The sequence below is a fragment of the Pipistrellus hanaki genome, assembly GCF_964339955.1.
Source record: "Pipistrellus hanaki genome assembly, chromosome: X".
In the NCBI taxonomy this organism is placed as follows: domain Eukaryota; kingdom Metazoa; phylum Chordata; class Mammalia; order Chiroptera; family Vespertilionidae; genus Pipistrellus; species Pipistrellus hanaki.
In genome coordinates, this window is record NC_140524.1 from 96,091,598 (window position 1) to 96,113,431 (window position 21,834).

Consider the following 21,834-nt stretch of genomic DNA (forward strand, 5'->3'; position numbering starts at 1 on the left):
AGCCCATTTTTGACAGCAGGCTTTCTAAACATATTTACACATTAAGCAAATTAAAAACATCCTATTTTTTATAAATAAGGATTCTAGATAGCTGAGATGGCCAGAATAACCATTCTGGATAGTACACTACAATATCTATTTATTACTTATAATAAGACTTAGCAGCTTGATTTTTTTTTTCATTACAAAAATGTATACCCTGTAGAAACATTCTCTTCCCCAAATAAATGTCAAGTACTACTATGAAGGAGAAACAGACTGCCCTTAGGAAAGTAGTAATTTAGAAACAGTAATCCACTGTTTTCTGTAACAATTATCAAGCTGCATTTCTTTCAAATATACACAGTATGGTGAAAAAATGAGATTACTTGTTTAAGAAAAAAACATCAAGTCAAGTCAAGCTTAACAAATGACTTAGAGTAAGTTAGATGTGATGCATGAAGAAATATCATAGCAGCAATATCAGGAGAGGTAATGGGAACAAAAGAATATTGAAATTCATCACCAATGAGCTGGTACTCTCTCGAGCCTCCTAGGACTAGCAGCAGAGTACAGATGACTCAATGGAAACTTGTCTAAAGTTCAATGTCCCAATTGTGTCTCTAATTTTTTAGAACAGTTTTCAGGTTTCCACACATTCCCAGGTCTAAACAAGCTCTACTCAAATTGATTATCAAAAAGACAGAAGCAGTATGTTGTGAGTACCACTTATACCACATTTGGACTCAGTTTTGATATGATCTATCTAATTTTCACAGGACTCAATCTATAATTGATACTCTTTTAAACCATGACTAAGAACAAGAGGAAAACCATTTTTTTCTGGTAATTCCATATTCTCATAATTTAGACACTATTCTCAAGTCTTGTTAAAGCCACACTTGAAAACTGTCAATGCTGATAATTAAAATAAGTTGCAACTGTGCTCCCAGGTTAAGGTATAGGAGGTCTTGTCTACAGTCACATAAAGAATGTACTGAAGTTTGTCAGCAGAGTAAATGGAAGGGAGACACGTGACCAGTCATACTGAAGTTACAGGACATGAATGGTGAACACTGCTGACATTAAGAAGTTATTGCTCTAGATGCTTTTGATGTTTTAACCCAGTTAATCATCACTAACCCTGTGAAGGAGATGCTCTTCCTAGCCCTATTTTACAGATGAGGGAAAGGATGTCAAAGTCACATAGCCAGGAAGTGACATTAATCAAGGTACTCTATTTCCAAAGTCTACCCTCTTAGTTGTCACTAATATTAAAACTCTCATTTTATAAATAAAGCAATGGATTTAAGTGTGCTTATAAAAGAAAAACTATTTATAGCTTTAAAAATAGCTTTTATTATAGTTTTAAAATAATTACCCAAGCCGATTTGTCTCAGTGGATAGAGCACTGGCCCTGAGACTAAAGGGCCCCAGGTTTGATTCTGGTCAAGGGCATATACTCCAGCTGCAGGCTCAATCTACACCCCTGGTCGGGGCACATGTGGGAGGCAACCAATCTATGTCTCTCTCTTACATTGATGTTTCTCTGTCTCTCCCCCGCCCTTACACTTTCTCTCAAAATCAGTAAAAAAAAAAATCCTCGGGTGAGGATTAACAGAACAAAAAAATGATAATTAAGTTATTTTCACCATTGGGCACAGTAACAATGAAATGTCAAAATAACCCTGCCAACAGGATCCAAATTGTGAAACCACACGGGGTTAGGAGAACTGACCTAAGCCTCTCTGTGGCTTCTGCCAATACCAGAGATGGGCTCTCTGACAGATTGGTCTCATTCTAAATTCAGTGTGTTACAGCAATGCCCCGTTTTATTCTACTGGTGGAAAACTTGGTAGGTAGTTCTATGAAGTGCACATAAGTGCCCCTCACATCTGGATTCTGGGCAGTCTTTCAGGCCGCTGAGAATACAAAGTCCACATTACTATTTTCAAAAAGTCCTTACTTCCAGACATATCCTCTGAGACTTGATGTACATTATAGTTTCCCTAAATTTTTATTACATATGACACAAGAAGATAAAAGGATTAGCAAAGTTGGCACATTTTAATGTCTGTGGTACCATACACAATTGTTTTCTCATTTCTCTTTTTATCATGAAAAAAGTAAGTGGGGAGATTTTATCTGGAGATGAACTACCAATAAAAATTTTAGTTAACACTTTAGGAACAGCTTTTTGTCAAGTGCAATTAGTATATTTCCAGTAGGTCATGATCTCACTCATCTAGGGGAAATGGTGAACAACATAGACTGATGAATAAGAACAGACCCAGAGATAAGGAGCCATGGGTCAGACTGTTGGACCTCAAAGGGAGGGTGGGGATAAAAGGGAGAGATCAACCAAAGGACTTATGTGCACACATATGAGCCTAACCAGTGGTCAAGGACAATAGGGGGGGTGGGGGCATGAGTGGGGGTGGGGTGGGGGATTGGAATGGGGGGTTGAGGACAAATATGTGATACCTTAATCAATAAAGAAATTAATTTTTAAAAAAAGAAAAGAAAAAAGTAAGTTGGGCCTGGCTGGGCATGGCTCAGTGGTTGAACATCGACCCATGAACCAGGAGGTCATGGTTCAATTCCCAGTCAGGGCACATGGCTGGGTTTCGGGCTCAATCCCCAGGGTGGGGCATGCAGAAGCAGCTGATCGCTGATTCTCTCTCATCATTGATGTTTATACCTCTCTCTTTCTCTCTGAAATATATAATTAAAGCTTTAAAAAAGTAAGTTGGCATAGAGATGAAATATACAAGCCATGGAGTCAGAATCCATGTAGGACTAGATCCTGTTATTGGCTGTCCAGCACCCAACAAGCTCCTTACCTTTTTAAAGCTGTGGTTTCCCCATCTGTAGAGTGGGAGCCACCCCTACTTCAAACACTGATTGTGAGAACTGAACACTATAGTGTATACAAACTGCTAAGCAAAGTGTCTGCTACGTGATTCAATACAACAAAAGAGGAGACAGTGAAAGACATCAATCATATCAGAAGAGCGCAATGAAAGACTTATGAGGTATTTACTGCGCCAGGAAATTTTTTTTCTTTTACATGGTATCTAATATAAATGCTGCACTTGAAATAAACCATTACAAATAATGACAGATCACATTTTCCTTATCAAACAACCTCTCTTGAGAAAGAAAGACCTAGCATGAGAAAGAATGCTAAATGTTTACCCAGAATTTCTTTAAAATCTCAAATCTCCAGATAGAAAAAATAAGGGTAGAAACAAACCAAAATCCTTACCATGTTTCGAAAGTTGGTTGTCTTTTTGAGTGGGTAGTTCCCGAACTGCTGTCTGAAGGCAGGGAAGAAACTCTGGATGACACATTATTCTCATGGAAAGAATTATCTGGACGTGGAGATGGCACTAGATAAAGAAAGTCACTGATGTAGTACTGTTTTGGTCAAAGCAGTATTCAAGTTACCCCATTGTATTTTTTCTCACATAAATAAAACCCAACTATGCAAAACCTATCCTTAGTTTGAAGTGATTTTTAACAATATGTGTGCTGGGACATACAAACTACCATTTAAGTCTTGACACTTTGGAGGCAGCATCAGTTATATATATTGTTAAACTAAATCCCAAAGAAATTTGGTTACTTGCACAAGAATACAACCTTTTCTGTAAGTTCTCAATCCAGGAATAAACAAAGAAAAACCAAATTGTACTTGAGTAAATACTTTCTGCTGTTTGGGTGAGGGTTACTATTTTTTCTGTCAATTTCTAAGCTTGGTCATAAATCAAAACATATTGCAAATTTCATCACAAAAAGAATATACAGGCTGGATATCAAGATAAATGACACCATTTCACTTGACTCTTGACCAGTACAATGAAATATTCTAGAAACATCTATCATTTCAGTGATACCACTAAATCTTCATCCAATTAGATTTAGTAAGATTATTGAAATGGCAGCTGTCTCCAGATGTTCACTTAGTTAAATCTTTTCTATTTGTACACTTTCTAAAATAAAAAGTGGATTATCAGGTAGACAAATGAGGGGCTTTGCTGATATTAACTAAGTTAATTGCAAGCAAAATAAAACTGTGGATCCAGATTCATTAATTAGAATTTTGTTAACATTTTATAGTAAAGTATATTCCACAGACATCTACAGAAATAACATGGTTCATTTTGAAAGTAAAACTTAAAGTGATAGAAGAAAAGGCTTTTGATCATGTATTCTATAAGATTTTGTTTTAAGTAACTTTAATCTGAATTAAAATTTTAATCCCATAAGATTCTAAAGTAACCATGGCATGAGAAAAGAGTACATTAAAAGGTATATTCAGCCCTAGCCAGTTTGGCTCAGTGTAGAGAGCGTTGGCCTGCAAATTAAAGGGTCCCAGGTTCGATTCTGGCCAAGGACATATGCCCGGTTTGTGGGCTCGATCCCCAGTGGGGAGGGGGGGTTGTGTGTGTGCAGGAGGCAGCGAATCAATAATTCTCTCATATCATTGATGTTTCTATCTCTCTATCCCTCTCCCTTCCTCTCTGAAATCAATAAAAAATATTTTTAAAGAAGGGTATATTCAATGCCTTATGCTTTTTTTTAATATAATTTTTTTTTTTAGCCTTATGCTTTTTTCAAAGGTGGGGCTAGGAGAAAACAGAGTAGCTTAGTCATTCAATATACATTTAGTCCTTAATAACACTTGTATGTATTTATTTAGCTCGGGTTCCTGGTTAAAATGACCAAGCAGCTGTCCACTGCACACCCCCCAATTCCTGCCCCTTTCCAGCTGTCCTCCCTAATTAGCACAATAGTGAGAAGCCAGGCAATGTGGGTGTGGGTGTGTGTGGAAGGTTTTGAAAAGATGAGCCTCCCAAACCCAGGACCTTGCCCCACCCTGATGGGCTTGCTGTCTGCTCCTTACTATAGGCTAAAGCTCCCCAGGAACTCCTCAAAAAGGATGCCTTTCTCTGTCAGCATCTCCTAAAGCCATACAGGCCGTCAAAGCACCTGTTTTAGATTCTATTAAACACAGAAGTGCATTTTAAGGCTGTGCAAGATTTTAAGATTTTCTTTCATTCAATCAACAAATATTAATGAAACTGCCAGGCAGTATGCTAGTCGATGAGGGTGAAAGAGAACAGGGGAGGAAACACTTTGTCTGGGTGGGCGGGGAAGACATCACTGCAAAGAACCTCACAGTACTATCTTAAAAAGGACAGAAACAAGCTATCCAAGCAGTGGGAGGAGTGAGTTTCAGGCCAGAGGAGGGTGTGACACGCATGCGTACCACAGGCTGGTCACCAGAGAGGAAGTGGAGCGGCTGGAAAGGATAGCAGGGCCAGGGAATGGGAAGTCTAAAATGCCATCTCTAGAAAATTCACATTTTGTTTTGATGCCAGTGAGAAGCTGGCAGAAGACTCTCAGAAGGTGAGAGATGGAGGACTGTGGATGAGGTGGTGGGGGGCAATGGGTTGTCTTGTTCTATTTTTTTTTCCTGTAGCATGTATTACCTTTATGGCTCTATATAATTATTATATTTAGTGCTGCTCTCTTCCCATGATGATATGAGGTTGAAGACCTTCAACAGTCAAGTTCACTGCCATGATCTAAACTAGAAAAATGCCAGGCATACAGGTGTTATCAGAAAGTATTTTATCACTGAATTAAATCAATGAATGGTGTGGTCAGAACATAGCTTCAGAAGGGTCATTCCAGAGACTGCTTTGATGGTGACCTTGGAGATGGAAGACTACTCAAATAACCCAAGTCAGAAGCCCTGAGGACCTCAAATTAGACAGCGGGACCTGAAGCCGGGAGAAGCATTGGAAGGCGACAGGGCAGGTGAATCACACTGACCTGAAGCCAGGACAGTGAAACGTAGGGGAGAGTATGGGCTGCAGGTATAGTGAGGGGCAGAGAGAGGACCCTTTTGGGCGTCAGGGGTCAGGCTTACCTCTGTAGAAGCTGCCAACTCTCCTTGGAACAGGATCATTGTACAGATGTCTGTTTTCTTTAGGGGCAGTGCCATCATCAGAGTGGGGGTCATGATATGCTCCACCCTGAGAGAGGAAACAGGCTTATATAAAGTAAAAGACCTGTGGATTTAGAATAGCACTCCAGGGTCTTTTTAAAAGAAAACTGAGAATTACGGCATGAGGGAAACTACTTTATAAGTCAGTTCAAATTATTGGTGGGAGACTGGGCATGGATAAATGTTAAAAGACAGGTTGTAATGATGCTGAATGACCACTCTTTACAGACAGGTATTATCATATAAGGTAGCAATCTGGAGAAGTCAGACCTCAGATTTCTGCCGCGTGTGGAATGCAGAGTTTCCTTCTCTGGAGGATTCTTTAACGGAAGATCTTGCCACCGTCATCTCTGGAGGGTGCTGTTCCCCGGGCTGAAAGTCAAATCAAAAAGGATTAATAAGAGTGTCCTAATAAATTATGAAAATCACCTAAGTTGCCATGGGCTTTATTTGGTATAACCAGTATCTAAACTGACTAAAAGAAAAAACGTTAGTTGGCTAAAACATAAATCGTCCTGTACAAGTCATTTGATGAATGTAAAGTAAGTCAAACAACTGTCACACAGAGGGAAAGTGAAATTCTCATTAAAGTTAAGGCGAGCCGGGAATGAATTATTCTGAAAATAATTCAATTAATTATTAAAAACAAAGAAAATGATCTTCCTAATATCTAGATGGCCATGGCTCTGTTCAGCACTCTAATCAGAGATTCTATTACTTAATTCAAGAATTCTCTAGCAGACTTTAGGCTGAGTTCGTCAAAAAAGTACTGTGCAGATCCAAAATTATTTTTCATGAAGAATTTATATGGCATATGCAGATGAAAATTAAAGTTCTTTGGATATATCAAGGAATAGAATACATACTCTTAATCATTTCTGTCTTAAATTTCTCTAACTACTGTAGTTTATGTACTTAAGTTCTCTTCTGAATCTTCTCTAGGATAGCAGCACTTACATCTCATATACTTCCTTAACCATAATTACACCACTGCTGACCTCAGGAGACACTACCTATTTCTCTCAAGGAAGTGATTCACAAGCTAAAAGCAGCACCGGTCCATAGTGGTGTTCAAAGAGGGGGAAAGCAGCATTTTCTACTCTCAGAAAAAAAGATTAAGGAACAAAATTACCAAGCCATTAAGAGGAGTTAGCTGCATCGTGTACTATCATGAGCCTTATGTGATGTATCAAAAACATTTAAAATTTAAAATCTGAGTCTTTCTTTTTCCTCGTCACTCCCCAAATGTACTATGAATGGATTCTTAGCAGGAAATCATCCAATATAGCCATTCTTCTTTCTACTTTATGGCAAAATCTCATATGAATGTTATCACCTGTATTGCTACAAATGCCTCTAAAAGATATTTTAGAGAACAAATGATTTACATCTAACCTAAACTCTCAAATGACAGTGCCGGTCCAGTCCCCATACTTTTAAACATAGCCACAACATCTTGTAAGAGAGATTCCCCTCATTTATCCACAGATTTAGTTATTGTCAAGCTGTCTGCCATCTTTGTGCCTTTAAAGTTGTACTGTCTTGCAGGTGCATCCTGAACTAACATTTAATAACAGTTGTATCTGTGCTTAGCTCACAGTCACTATTTATAATTAGTTTATTTCACCATGTTCTAAGTATTTTTTTTTTCTGGAACTCCCAAAAAGCCAATCCACTTTTCAAGTTCAAGCTTTTTGTTTTTCTTGCTGCTTCTCTATGCTTAGTGCTAGCAAGTTTTACCTGGGTTTGACCTTAATGTCTATGGGTATCTACCAGGCTCTAGAGATCTTTGTAGGGAGCTTCTCTCCTCTCTAGAGGGGCTCCTTGAGGGAGCCTACTACCCTGTTTCCCCGAAAATAAGACAGTGTCTTATATTAATTTTTTTCTCCCAAAGTTGCGCTAGGTCTTATTTTCAGGGGATGTCTTATCTTTCCATGCGCTAGGTCTTATTTTTTGGAGGATGTCTTATTTTCAGGGAAACACGGAACCACTGCTCTGACTCCAATCATGGTACCTCTTGCTCCTCCTCTCTCCTGGGCACCTGAAGGGCTTTCTAACCTCATAGAGACCAGGGGTCACTTTGTCCTCAAGATGTCAGCATGAAACAGTAAAAAAAGTGCTGGCTAGGGACCTGGACATTGCCTCATGATCCCAGCTCTGCTCTGTATTGGTAAACTTGGACAACCCAGTGAACAGTTAGGAGCCTCAGCATGCTCATTGTGAAATGAAGGGGTTGAATTCAAAGGCTTCAAAAGTCCTCTCTTCTACTCTGAAAAGGAGCTCCTAGAAAAGCAACCCTGAAGGCGTTTCTTTTCCTCTGTTCTGTTCTTCAATTCACAAGTCCCCTTGTTTCTACTTCTAAGGAGTCTTTGAGACCCACTCTTTCTGTTTTTCTTACTGGCATTGGCAGTCCAGAACATTCTCTCCTCACCTCATGCTTACATTGTTGCAAAAGGCACCCGAAATCTTTCATTTCCGTTCCAGTGAGGTGGAACACGTGATCCCCACAGCATGCCATGCTATTTAATGTCTCTCTTACTCTCCTCTTCCTTGTTCTTTCCCACTTTCCCGTCTAGCCTCTTTCCTGATGTTGACTCCATTGTCTTCCCCTAGGTAAGTCCCAGAAGTGTCTGCTTAGGTAACACCTCCCCTGGGGGCTTCCCGCAAGCCCCTGCCTGACTGAGAGCTTCCTTGGCCTCTATAGCACACACATCTCCCAAGCAGTATTATAATAAGCTATATGTTGGCAAGTGTGCAACCCTCATACTCTAAAAGGGCAGGGACCACATCTTTTCCATCTCTCTAATTAGAGCCAATCATGGTGCCTAGCTCAATGAATGCCTAACACACCTTCATTCTCTCTACAAAACTCTCTCTACACCCTCGCTCACAGCAAGACCTTTAGTTACCCCTAAAGTCATTTCTGACTGATCCTGCTCACAATGCTCTCTCTCTGTTCCCAACTCCTATTTATAACCGGTGCCATAGGAATGTAGTTCCTAATTAGTCCATGGTTATGTATAATTTAATCTTCCCTGAGAGAAGATAAGTTTCTCAAGGGCAAGAACCCAACCTCAGACTCTTCTGAGTGCCTGAGAATACTCAGCACAGAGAAGGTGTTGCATGTCTAAAGAATAGCCCCCACCATCACAGAAGCAGCAACAACTAAAATTTGTTCAACATTTACTCTGTGCTGAGCACTGGGCATGGTGCTTTATACACTGTCTTTAATCCTCACAACAACACTCAGATGAGGAATCTGAGGCACAGAGAGATTATATCCCTTTTCCAAATTTACAGTTTAAAGCACATTGTATTATAGAACTGGGATATGAACCCAGGTCTGCAGGGTTTTCCACCTGAGCTCTTAGCTACTTTGCTACACAAACTGTGACTGTGGCTGCTGGTTACTTAGCCAATCATCTTGCTAAGCCTCCCATGACATTTTCCATCCGTATTATCTGGAGTTTTTACATATGCCTGTTTGCGTAACTTCTAAATGGGGAAGACTTTCCCTGCATGAAACTCATCCCCTTCGGACACTGGCTTTTCTCCACCTTCATTTCTTTGATGCAGGTGAATGTTTAATATCATGAAAATATAATAAAAATAAAATTACTCCAAACTGTGTTCTGTTGCAAGAATGCTGCTCTTTTAAAGAGGTATCAGTTCTAGAAAGTGAAGATCAATAAGATGGAGAAAGTATTATGCTAAAAGCATTGCCTTGAGATTTAAAAAACAATCCAAAGACCAACTATTAACACTTATCCTGGCCTGATGTTAACTTTCTCTATGGTTCTACATAAATTTCAATCTGGTTAAGATATTGATAAGGTCTTAGCAAAAATGGTTTGGAGTCATTGGAGAAAAATTCCCATGAATTCTTACTGAATTTTGAGAAAATTAAAAACTATCCCATATAGCCAATGAATTCTATAATAGACCAAAATGGAATGCTCTCAACAAAATATGCCAGAAAGGGACATTTAAGAGAACAGATTTCTGAAACCAAGCTTTGAGTTCTGAGTACTCAACAATTGAGTTAAATAATTCAATTCTTTTAAACATGTTTTAGTACTTCAAGTATTACTTCCCTAATGCCTCCTCTCAAGCAAGTAGACTCTTGTAATAGGGAAAATTGCAGACGGACCCTATTTACCCCTGCACCACCTTCCCACGGTGAACCACCAGACAAGGTCATGGCCCTCAGCGTACCTGGGGTGATAAGAGCTGCAGGCTGTTGGCTCTGGCTGCCATTCCTTGCCCTACGCTCAAGCTTCCGTCCAAGCCTTTGGCTCTCACTTTGTCCCGGGTCACATACATGGAATGTCTATGTGGACGCTGTTGGGAGGAGAAGGGGCTGGTGTAGCCCAGTCCATAAGAAAAGGATTCATGAGGTGCAGACAACGAATGAGAATGGCTGCCGTCCACGTGGTCTGGTAGCTTCAATTCGTCCATCGTTTTGGAATGCCTGGCTGTGGTTCGGCGTGAGTCCAGAGTGCCCTCACTTCGGTTGTTTCTCCCCGAGGGGCTGAGCAAAGTTCTTGTGTCACTGTGCCTGGTGGGGGTTGGGCTGGTTGGAGAGTTCAAGTCCAAGCAGCTGGAGGGGAAGTACCTATTGGTGTTGGACTCTGCAATTTGGGCCCTGGATTCGGAAAGGTTGCTCACAGACTTGGAGTCACTCAGTGCCCCGTGGCTTTTCGTCTTGGTCCGGTAGGAAGGACTTCTAGAGGACTGGGGAATGGTGTCGATGTAGCTGTGTCGACTCTGCTTTTCACTGGGCTGCAGGGTCCCAGCCTTGCTCTGGGAGCTTTCCATAAACGAGTGCCGGTTCTGCTGTGATCTGGTGTTTGACTTGAGGTACTTGGTGCCCGGGCCTTCTGAAGGCTTTGGGTCAATATTGAAATCAAACTCAGACTTCGACTTGGTTTCTTTTGGGCTGAGAAGGTGTGTTAAGTTGTTGTTGGAAAGATCTTTGCTGGTGGACCCAGGCTGGCTGCTTGCTTGATAGGTTTTGGTGTGCATGGGGCTGAGAGTAGCTCCAGCAAGGTTTCCATTGAGGAAGCTTTCACTAGCGGGCAGACCTTCTTCAGCCCGGGGCAGAGCCACGCTTAGGTTCTGGATGTCCTTGCTATTAGATCTGTGGTGAGACTGCAAAGCGGTACTTTTGCTGGCTTGACTTCTATATTAAAAACAACCCAAAAGAAGTGTATCAGTTTTCCTCAATAGCAAACACACAGAAAGTATCATAAAAAAGAACAAATACTTAAAACACCTCAGAGTTTAAAAACATTAAGTCTCAAACTAGATTCAATAAATAATAAGTAACCATAAGCAGTAAGGGCCTTACATCAAATCATTCTGGAAGCACCAGTCCTGGAGAAATGATTTGGACATCCTAAAAAGCTCAGCTAACTTGCTACCAATATAGTTTCTAACTGATAATCGGGGAAAGCCTGATATTGCTGTGTTACTGCTCACATGAGTGTTGGTTACAGAATGCCTGCTTGAACCAAAAGAGTTGAGCTATAGATAAACCCTTTATAACTCTTTTTGTCTGCTTAAATGTCAGAAGGCAACATTTACACTTAAAGGTCACTGTGTTCCTTGAACTTCATTTTTATTTGCCAAACTCACAGCCTGCCTCAGAGGTACATACTGACAATATATACACAGACACCAGTGTCTCTTTTGTCTTTAGTCTATATCATTAAAGAATGAGAATTCTAGCAATGTACTCAATACGAGAAAATGACACTCTGAACAGAAATGTAAACTGCCTAGTGAGGTCTGTTGGAAAACACAATGATCAATGTTTATGTTTCAGTGAAGTGGCAATACTAGGGGTACAACAGATACTTGCACACTCAATAGGAATACACCTTGAACTGGATCTCAGGGATCTAAAGAATTCATTTCTCTTCAAAAACCACAATGTATTCTCTTCTTCATTTCACACATCATTATTGCAAACTGACTGAGACCTTCTTTAGGATTTAAATCTTCATTTCCTACTTGGTTTAAAACAAAACATAAATCTAGAGGAAAACCTTGTCCTCTATTTGAAAGCTGAAACTAACATCAGGTCATTTTGTCCTATTGTAATTATTTAAAGGATCAAATTGTACTTTGAGATAGTTAAGAATATTTTTAATATTTTATTGATTTTTTTTACAGTGAGGAAGGGAAGAGGGATAGTTAGAAACATCAATGAGAGAGAAACATCGATCAGCTGCCTCCTACACTCCACCTACTAGAGATGTGCCCACAACCAATGTACATGCCCCTGACCAGAATTGAACCTGGGACCCTTCAGTCCACAGGCTGACACTCTATCCACTAAGCCAAACTGGTTAGGGCCAAGAATATTTTTAAGTGAAAAAGAATTCCTTTACCTGCATTTAGAAAATGTTGCTGCAAATATTGTTATTGCTAATAATGGTTTCATTTGGGAGAGTTCTGTTCCTATCACACAAGAATTGGGGAAAAAAGTCACATTCCCCCCACCCCCTGTTGAATGGTAATCTGTAAAAACATGTCTTCCCATTTTCCCTGAGAACCCACTTGTTCAGACATCTAAGGTAAGGGTCCTTTTCCTCTCCTCTATCTTTCAGAGTATTAAAAAGTATTGGATATCAAGCAAGCCTGTACTAGTGTGCAAGGCCCCATCTCCTAAATGCACACTCACTAATCTTTCACACTTGGGGCATAGGAATTGCAGCACTAAGTAAAGTCACTTATCTATAAGCTAACTAAATGGCAAATCCCAGACCTAGAAAGAAGTTACAAAAAAAAGGGAAAGTTTAGCCTGGCCAGTACGCTCAGTGGTTGAGCATCGAACTATGAACCAACAAGGTCACTGTTTGATTCCTGGTCAGGTCAGGCCACATGCATGGGTTGTGAGCTCCACCTCCAGTGTTGGGTGTGCAGAAGGCAGCCAATCAATCATTTTCCATCATCACTGATATTCCTATCTATCTATCTATCTATCTATCTATCTATCTATCTCTTCCTTCCTCTCTGAAATCAATTAAAAATATTCTTAAAAAAGAGGAAAGTTTCACTTTTCATTAAACGATGTCAACAGAGTCTACCTTCATCAATAAAGAAAAGCCCCCTAGAGTCGTTAGTTATCTTGGTAATTAGAATATCTTAGCAATTTTTCAAAATCCCAATGATGACAGACAAAGTCTCACCTATAAACATATATGATTGAGTATGTTGGTTATTTTCCATTTGCCCAACCCCCAATCCACTCTACTCCTTTTTACCCCATCCTGGGTCTCAGGAATCAAGTTCTGTAGACTGCATCACCCAGGCTCCATTGCCTCTAACTCCCTGCTGGGTTTAGTAGTGCAAGAGGCTGGGGGCTGTCTTCCCTGTTTTTCCAGACATCAGCACCCTCTAGATTACAGTGCCCACGGGACAGCTCCTTCTGTCCGGCTCCCTTGGGCTCACATAACTATTTCCTCCCCTTTCTCCTTCAGGCCTAGAAAGAGTAATAGCAGGGATAACACATGCAGACACTGAAAAGTCCAAAGCTCTAGCCAGCAAAGAATAGAGAAAAGTGAAGATGGCTGCTAGAGTTTTGAAAATCTTGGAAACACTGCTCTCAATGTGGAGCACAAAACTACACGTGAATTTGAACAGAATTTGAACCTGCTCCCAGGCCTTCAAACAAACAAAAAAGAAATAGGTAAGAATGGTTTATAAGATGTGAGGGGAAAATACCAAAAACAATCATTTTAAAGATAGTAAACAGCTGTAAAAAAGACAATAACCCCCAAAACAAAAATAAAAAGTTACACCATTGCAATTCAGCAGGAAAATATTATACATGGCAAAATGGTTATTGACAATTTATGGATGCACTCATAGATCTAAAAAGTATCCAGTCTTGAGCTTTCAAAATTCCATTAGATTAAGAACATGGAGAAAAAATAAGGGGGAAATAAGAGAAACTTATAGTTAAAAAATTTCATATTAAGAATTATTATTTTCTATTTCTCTTCTTATAGTAAACTAGAAGCCTGGTGCATGAATTCATGCAACAGTGGGGTCCCTCAGCCTGGCCTGTGCCCTCTCATAATCTGGGACCCCTTGAGGGATGTTGGAGAGCTGGTTTTGTCCGATCCCCACAGGCCACGCTGAGGGACCTCAATATACACGAATCTGGCCAATTCTACTGGCTGATTAGCTGGTCAGCTGGTTGGCTAGTCGCTTAGGCTTTTATATACAGATAGATGAGAGAAAATATTTCCTATCACCTATGATCTAAGCAACACTGGATGACAAGGCCAGCATCTTGGGAGAGGAAGGAAAACGGAGTGACAAGCACACTGCCCTCCTGTAAATGCAGCCAACAGAATCAGGGAATAGCTTTTCTGGAGAGAGAAGTTGATTGCATGGCCTAATCCCCTGTGAGTTTCCGCACCCCAGAAATAGAGGTGTTTTTTGAAAAAAGATTATGCTGAAAATACCACTTTTAAAAAACACCAATTTTAAAAATCACTATCTTCCAAACTGACTTTAGTATTTCAATATTCTTATTCTTATGAAAAATAACCTCTCAAATCAATAGTTAAAAGTCAAGAGCAACAAAAACACAAAACCCTTCTATAGAGCCAGACCTACTGGGTTCGGTTGCAAAGATTGTCCTCGGTATCTTCCCACCCATCTGGGTTTAGTATCCTCTTCTCTCTCCAGAAATCCTCTTGCTCTAACCTACCCTTCTTCCCCAGGTATCACTCCCTGGGTCCCATTTGTACAGAATCTTTTAGCTCATGAGGCTAGAACCATCCTTAGTTGCTAACGCATGCTATCTTTCCCAGTAAACGCATAGGTTTCCATAATATATTTGTTAAAGATAAGCAAGTCTTTAAGATCTACATGACTCTTAAATTGTGGTTCTGAATCATACAATAAGCATAAGGAAGATATTTTTGAATAAAGAGGGCTTTCCTTCTTTTCTCAAATTGCATCATTTAAGCACCCACCTCCTCTACCTACACTGCATCTGTATTTCCTTAAAAGGGAATATTTACCTATTAGACAAAGTGCTGCTTTCCACATGGTAAGGTTTTCTTTTTGTTGACCTTGAAGGGGAACGATCCAACAGTCTCTGGGTTTGAAACGCAGGGTGATTCAAACACTGTTCTGTCAAGTATCTTTCAGCTGGGTCCAACTTCAGTAAATTCTTAGGAAATAAAGTTAGGATGGGAAAGAACATTACAACATCAAATTTAAACTCTTAAAAGCCTTATTTTCTTATAGAAGAAATGCATGGTCATTGCAGAATATCTAGCAAATACAATTTAGTGAACCCCCCCCCCCCTAACATTTTAAAGGACTCTGTAAATCACCCACGATCTTACCATTGCTGTCCTCTGGGGATATGCCCTTTCAGCCCCTTTTTGAATATCACATATAATATTTTCTTTTACAAAATCTGACTCACATTACACACTTAAGTTTTATATCCTGTACTTCTCACTTATTTATCAAAAACATTATTTATACCATCATTATAACTTTTTAAATACTTTTGCAATAAGTATCGATATATAGTCATATGAAAGAATACATTCTTTATCTTTCTCCTGTCCTTCTCTCTGGAGGCAGCCCATGTTACCAGTTTCTTGCGCATCTGTACGTATCTCCATCTGCTCTGTACATATCTTTATCTGCTCCTTTTATTTACCCATAAAGTAGCATACATACAATGGTCTGCTCTTAGCTTTCTTTCACTGGACATTAGATCTTCTGAGATCATTTCATATCAGTAAAGAGTTGTAACTCTATGGATGTACCTTAAGTTGTTTTTAGCAATTCCCTAATAATAAACATTTTGGTTGTTTCCCTTCTTTTATTATTATGAACAATGTTGCAACAAAAAAAACTTTACAATATGTTTTTCTATATAGAAGTTTGTGGTATGGATATATCATGATTTACCCAATCTCCTACTGTTGGACATTTAAATGGCTATCACTTTTCACTATTATAATTAATACAGTGGTGAAATCTTTGCATACATCCATGATCCCTTTCACAGGATAAACTCCTGGAGATGGAACTAGTAGGTTTGCTAACTTTTAAAGATGATTTCTGTGTTGCCAAATTATCCCCTAGGAAGTTTGTCTTAAATTATACTCCTCTCAGCAATTGAGTCTACCAATTTCCTAGCACCTTCATCAACAACAGGCATTATCATTCTTTTTAGTGCTTGTAAATTATATATTTTAAAAAATGGCATCTCGTAGTTGTTTTAATTCATATCTTTGATAACTAGTGAGGTTGAATATTTTTGTTCACTGGTTATTTATCTTCCTCCTTTTCTTATTTTTCTATCTGTGTATCTATTCTAATTTATTTCTAAGTGTTCTTTATTCATTAAAGAACATTACACAGATTATATTCTTTTAAAACTAAAATATTTTCTTCTCATAATATTTATCTTATTAGTAATTGGACAAGATTTCAAAAGGTGACTCATAATTAAAACTAATTGGTTTTACTGATGAATTAAATATATAAAGAACCAATGGACACAGACACCAGGGTGGGGTGAGGGCATGAACAGGGGTGGAGGGGCATTGGGGAAGGAATAAGGACACATATGTAATATCTTAATCAATAAAGAAAAAAATATAAGAAAAAAGAAAAAAGAAAAAAAGAAACACAACCTACATAACCTAACACAACTCAACAGAACACACTTAACTTTTCTCTTTGAGTGACAGGGATTCTCCTTCAGAGAGAAGAAAAAGGGTAAAATTCCAGTGTTTCCAAATCCATCTCTAGATCACTTTCATTGGTTTAGCCAAGTGTAATCCCTTTGTGATCCACTGTTGAACACTGATAGTAAACCCAGATTTGCTCCCAATAAGCCAGAATTCAATTTTAGACAACCACTATCAACCTAGCATCACAGAAAATTTGAAATGTGATCCTTTCATATACTAACACATTCACTTTGGGTCATAATCTGGAAACCTAAGCCACTGCTTACATGCAAATGGATTTACATTCATGTTGACTCAGATACAACTCTAAAATTATCTTAATTCTTTCTTCTTCCTTATTAGAAAACAAAAACTGTGGAGGTATATAAAATGATTTCTCACTGGCATTTAAAACAGTTAACATCAAAATGTTTCAACTGCAGTGATACTAGGTAAAACAAAGGAAAGTCAGCCTCTGAGTAGTATTTTAAATTAGAAGTACACGTGAACTTTCAAAAGCCAAATATATACTAGCATTAAAGTGCTATTTTAATTTAAAATTAGCAACTGTAGAAATTACTACACATACATGCAAAGAACTATTTTTATGTTTATGAATATAGCTGTTAATTTTCAAATTACTTGGAAGGATGAGGTCATTATGAGGAAAGAATAAAACAGGATAATTTTTAAAAAAAAAAAACTAAAATAGAACTCATTATTATTATAGTTTCCTTTAAGTTATTAGGGGCTTGGGTTAATTCTGGAGACTTTTATTCCCCCTAAAATGGCTGACATGTATAAACAGATGCAGAATGAGACGGCCATTTTAGGTACTTATACATGGACTAGAGGCCCAATACATGAAGGCTGGTGCAAGAATGGGCCTTCCTTCCCCTGGCTGCTGGCACCACCTTCACTCTGGCCTGGAGCTGCCTTTCTGCCTTTGCTCCGGGCCTTTCTGCCTCCCCATGCTGCCTAGAGGCCAGGAGTGGTGGGGCAGTGCAGAATGCCTGTATATGCAAATTAACCTGCTATCTTTGTTGGGTTGATTTGCATACTCACTCCTGCTGGGCTGGTGGGTGTCACAAAGGTATGATCAATTTGCATCTTTCTCTTTTATTAGTGTAGATAAAAGTATCAAATCTGCTTTAGGAAAATGGCATAGAGAACACATTTCTTCATAAAAAGCTAAATGGTACTATTTATTTTTCAAATCCATTCTAAAAAATAACTAAAAGACAAAAGGAATAATTCTATTTATATTAATATTCAATAATAACAAGGCAATATCTTTGGTAATAGAAATCAGAATCATGGTTTCCAGGAGTAGTGAGGATGGAGTATACAGTCTGAGAGGTGGTCATGAGGAGGCTTCTGGAATATTAATAATTTTCTATATCTCAATTTGGGTGGGGTTACACAGATACTTACCTTACAAAGCTTAACTGAGATATACACATAATTTATATACCTTATGAATATATATTTTAATAAAATGGTTCTTTAATATTCAGAAAACTCAAAGGTAAATATATGAAATAAATAGAAATTAGGTTGTTTAACTTCCAAACTGGTATAAATGCAAATTCAGGTTATCATTGATGCTTATAATTATATTTGGTAATGATTTAACAGGGAAAGTTCAATTATTTTTTTAAAAATTTATTTTATTGATTTTTTTTACAGAGAGGAAGGGAGAGAGATAGAGTTAGAAACATTGATGAGAGAGAGTCATTGATCAGCTGCCTCTTGCACACCCCCTACTGGGAATATGCCCGCAACCATGGTACATGCCCTTGACCGAAATCGAACCTGGGACCCTTCAGTCCGCAGGCCGACGTTCTATCCACTGAGCCAAACCGGTTTCGGCAAAGTTCAATTATTTTTAACTATAAAAAGAAAAAGGCAGAAAACATGAAATCACATTTAACTCGGCTCTTCTACTTTATTATCTTTATATTAGAGGCCCAATGTATAAAATCCATGCATGGGTAGGATCCCTAGGCCTGGCCCAAGATCAGGGCCAATTTGTGGGGCTACTAACAGGATGATGGGGGGGGGGCTGTTGGCCCCCACCTTGGCTGGCCTAGTGCCACCCACTCACTGGTCCCACCCTTGTCACCCGTAGCCTCCCTCTGTGGGGCAACTGGCCAGGCAATTGCCCCCTGCCCTGCACTGGCACCAGCCTGAGGGCTGGGAGCAGCCCCTGGTGGTCAGTGCATATCATAGTGACCGGTTGTCCCATGGGTCATTCCAACATTTGGTTGATTTGCATATTGGGCTTTTATTATATAGGATTTTTAAAGTTACCAAATAATTAAGACACTGATAAGTAAATATTGATTGCATGAAATAACATATTGACAAAACCCAACTGATTTAAGAGATAATTTATGCCTAATTAACCTGAAAGAGCCTTGAGGGTTCTTTTTTTAATAGCATCTCTCAATCTGTGTTCAGAAGAACACTAGTGCTGTGGAGCTTTATTTTTAAAAATGTATTCAGTAATTACATTTGGGAAATGTCGGGTGAGACAGAAATGCTTCTTCGCTGTGGGATTTCTGAAAGCCTGTATAGATTAATGAATATGGTATGTGGCCTTTCTCAAAGGCCATGCCCCTCCCCCACCTCTGCCCCACTCCTATTTACAGTGTTCCTTGGCGCACAGATTAACATAGTTTAAAGTACAGCAAAGTTCTGAGAGCACTGCTCAACAATTTCCAACTGTGCTAAGTATGCCTTTTTAAGGCTTTGTGCACAGTGTAACCACCTCTGATTTTGATGGTTGTCTGAATGGGCATATACAAACCTGATCCATTAACAACTGTTTTCTAAAGGTCTACTTTAAAAGCACTTAAAAGCACGAGCACTTGCTTATGCACTGACTGGCTTTAATGAAAGCTGGAAAAGTATGAAGAAAAAAAAGTTCTCACTCAAGGGGCTGACTTTGTCTACTGGGGAAGAAAATCATGAATAAAAACTGTGAGAATGTTTTCAGTAGTCCAAAGCAGGAAGACCTCCTGGACAGGGGCGCTAGCAACGGGAAGAACACGCAGGCCCAGTAAAAGCAGAACTATCAATTATCTGTGTCAAAAAGAGCCAGAAAGAGCCAAGGTTGGAAGATGCCAAGTTAGAAAATGAGCAGAATTAGTTAAAATAATCATATGAGAGGTCTTATAGATCATGTAAAAAATGTTAGAATCTCTTTTCTTTCAACATTCGTTTTAAGATTTGTTTTAAAACCTTATGCTTAAAAAAAATGCACACCTTATACCTGAGCAGCTCTTGAGTGCTGAATAAATTTAAGCATTTCTTATTATTTATCTTTAGATTATCATTATTCTGTCCATTTTAGGAATATAATTTAAGTATCTCACAGTCCTGTTTAGATGAAATGTTATAATGCTAGATACTTCTGCCATTTAAAATAATTTCCATGTCTTTTAACATGATATAGTCCTTATTATTTACCATTATACATCTACTAACAAAACATTTAATTCGTAAAAGCAGGCTATGGTCACACTTAAGACACAAGAGAATCCACAAACCAAACAACATTTCATACAGACAACATCAACTTGTCCCACCTTCATTAAGTCAAGTAAAACACTGTTTAAAATTCCAAGATATCTTCTCTCCAATGACTGAGGATGGTTAACAGCTGGGAACTGGAAGAACAACATGACAGGGTGTTAGCACAGGAGGAAGGGTATACCTGTGCATGTACTGTCATTGATGAAGAAGGCGGCAGCCGAACGGAAGTTCTTGCCCTAGTGCCAATCCAAGTCAAATTGATCTCATATGCATATTACTTTTGGTATCTATGTGTCTGAGGTACGGATTCATAGAACTGGGTATTAAATAACAGGAAAACTCACAGGTGAAAGATGATACTAAATCTCGTCAGATAATACTGAAACATGCAAAACAACCCAAAATATAAAAATTTGAAACTTTTTATACAGCATTGTCTGCTTATTTAGAGAATTCAGTTACAATACAGTTAGTATAGAATTTCTCTGCTTATAGAGACAATTCTCTTTTTCACAAGGCGTCATTTACTTCTGAAAATTAGACAAGTAAAAAAAAAAAAGAGAGAAAAAAAACAGAGAAGCCAGCTCCTGAAAGACCATAGAAGTAGACATGGTCTACTTAAGACACACATTGTATTATTGCTTAATAATTAAGACACACATTGTATTATTGCTTTTATATACTTTTTAAATGACCTGTTTTCAATCCCTTCCTGTATGTAAGTTGGAATAGAAGGCACACAGGCTCGTAAGTTAACAAATGCATTTTTAAATAAAATGAGGGGAAGAGGTCAAGTTTATTTAGATGTTCTATCCTTCCCTCACACTTCACAATATTTAAGTGGATGGTAAAGTATTAGAACCCAATTCCATGAACTCCCTCCCAATGGGAGGGCTACTTTGCCTTTAATATATATTCCTTTTATACCAACATGAGAGCATTTTAAAGTACTGAAATCCCTACACGCTAAATGAGTGAACGGGAGGATTGGTTATGTGGGAAAACAAACAAGGCCTTTAGGAGTGATTATGACCTCACCCCCACACTGTGCCAGATAGCGCAGGAGAGAGAGAATGAGTAAGACCTAAACCTTGCACTCAAGCACTCCTCAGTCAGGTGGGAAAGCAATTATAAGTGAACTGTGCAGCTGTCAATTCCATGTGGAGCTCACAGAAAGGAGAGACCCAGGTGGTTTGAAGCTGTAGGAGAAAGAACCCATAGCTAATATTTGAGCCAGGCTTTGAAAGATAAGAAAAATGTGACGATGGAGAAAAGTAGGACAGCATCTTCTACACAGAGGAAGTAGAAGAAATGGCATGAGCTGAATTCACTCAGACACTATGGCAACAACCTAACGCTGATTTCTGAGGGAAGTGATGCTACATGAGGCATTTTAGCAATGATCATTCTTTGCTTATTTTAGAAATGAGAAAGGTGATGACCAGAAAGTTCAATAACTTGTTTGAGGCAAGTCACACCATAAAAAAAGAAGTAGAACTAGTTTGCCCCCAAGTCTACAGTCCAAACCCACACTCTTCCCAAACCTAGGTACTTCTCTTTGGAGAGGTACAA

The 21,834-nt window shown here is 38.8% G+C and overlaps 1 protein-coding gene across 2 annotated transcripts in view; it reads right to left on the reverse strand.

Moving 5' to 3' along the window:
* CDKL5 (cyclin dependent kinase like 5) overlaps positions 1-21,834 on the reverse strand; it is a 150,136-nt gene that overhangs the window by 19,702 nt on the left and 108,600 nt on the right. For both annotated transcript variants that reach the window (XM_084869488.1, XM_084869487.1), the window contains exons 10-15: positions 20,316-20,396; positions 15,043-15,194; positions 10,214-11,180; positions 6,269-6,370; positions 5,921-6,026; positions 3,248-3,371 (exon numbers count right to left, since the gene is read on the reverse strand). In XM_084869488.1, coding sequence (XP_084725614.1) covers positions 3,248-3,371; positions 5,921-6,026; positions 6,269-6,370; positions 10,214-11,180; positions 15,043-15,194; positions 20,316-20,396 — 1,532 coding nt within the window. The remainder of the gene's footprint in view (positions 1-3,247; positions 3,372-5,920; positions 6,027-6,268; positions 6,371-10,213; positions 11,181-15,042; positions 15,195-20,315; positions 20,397-21,834) is intronic.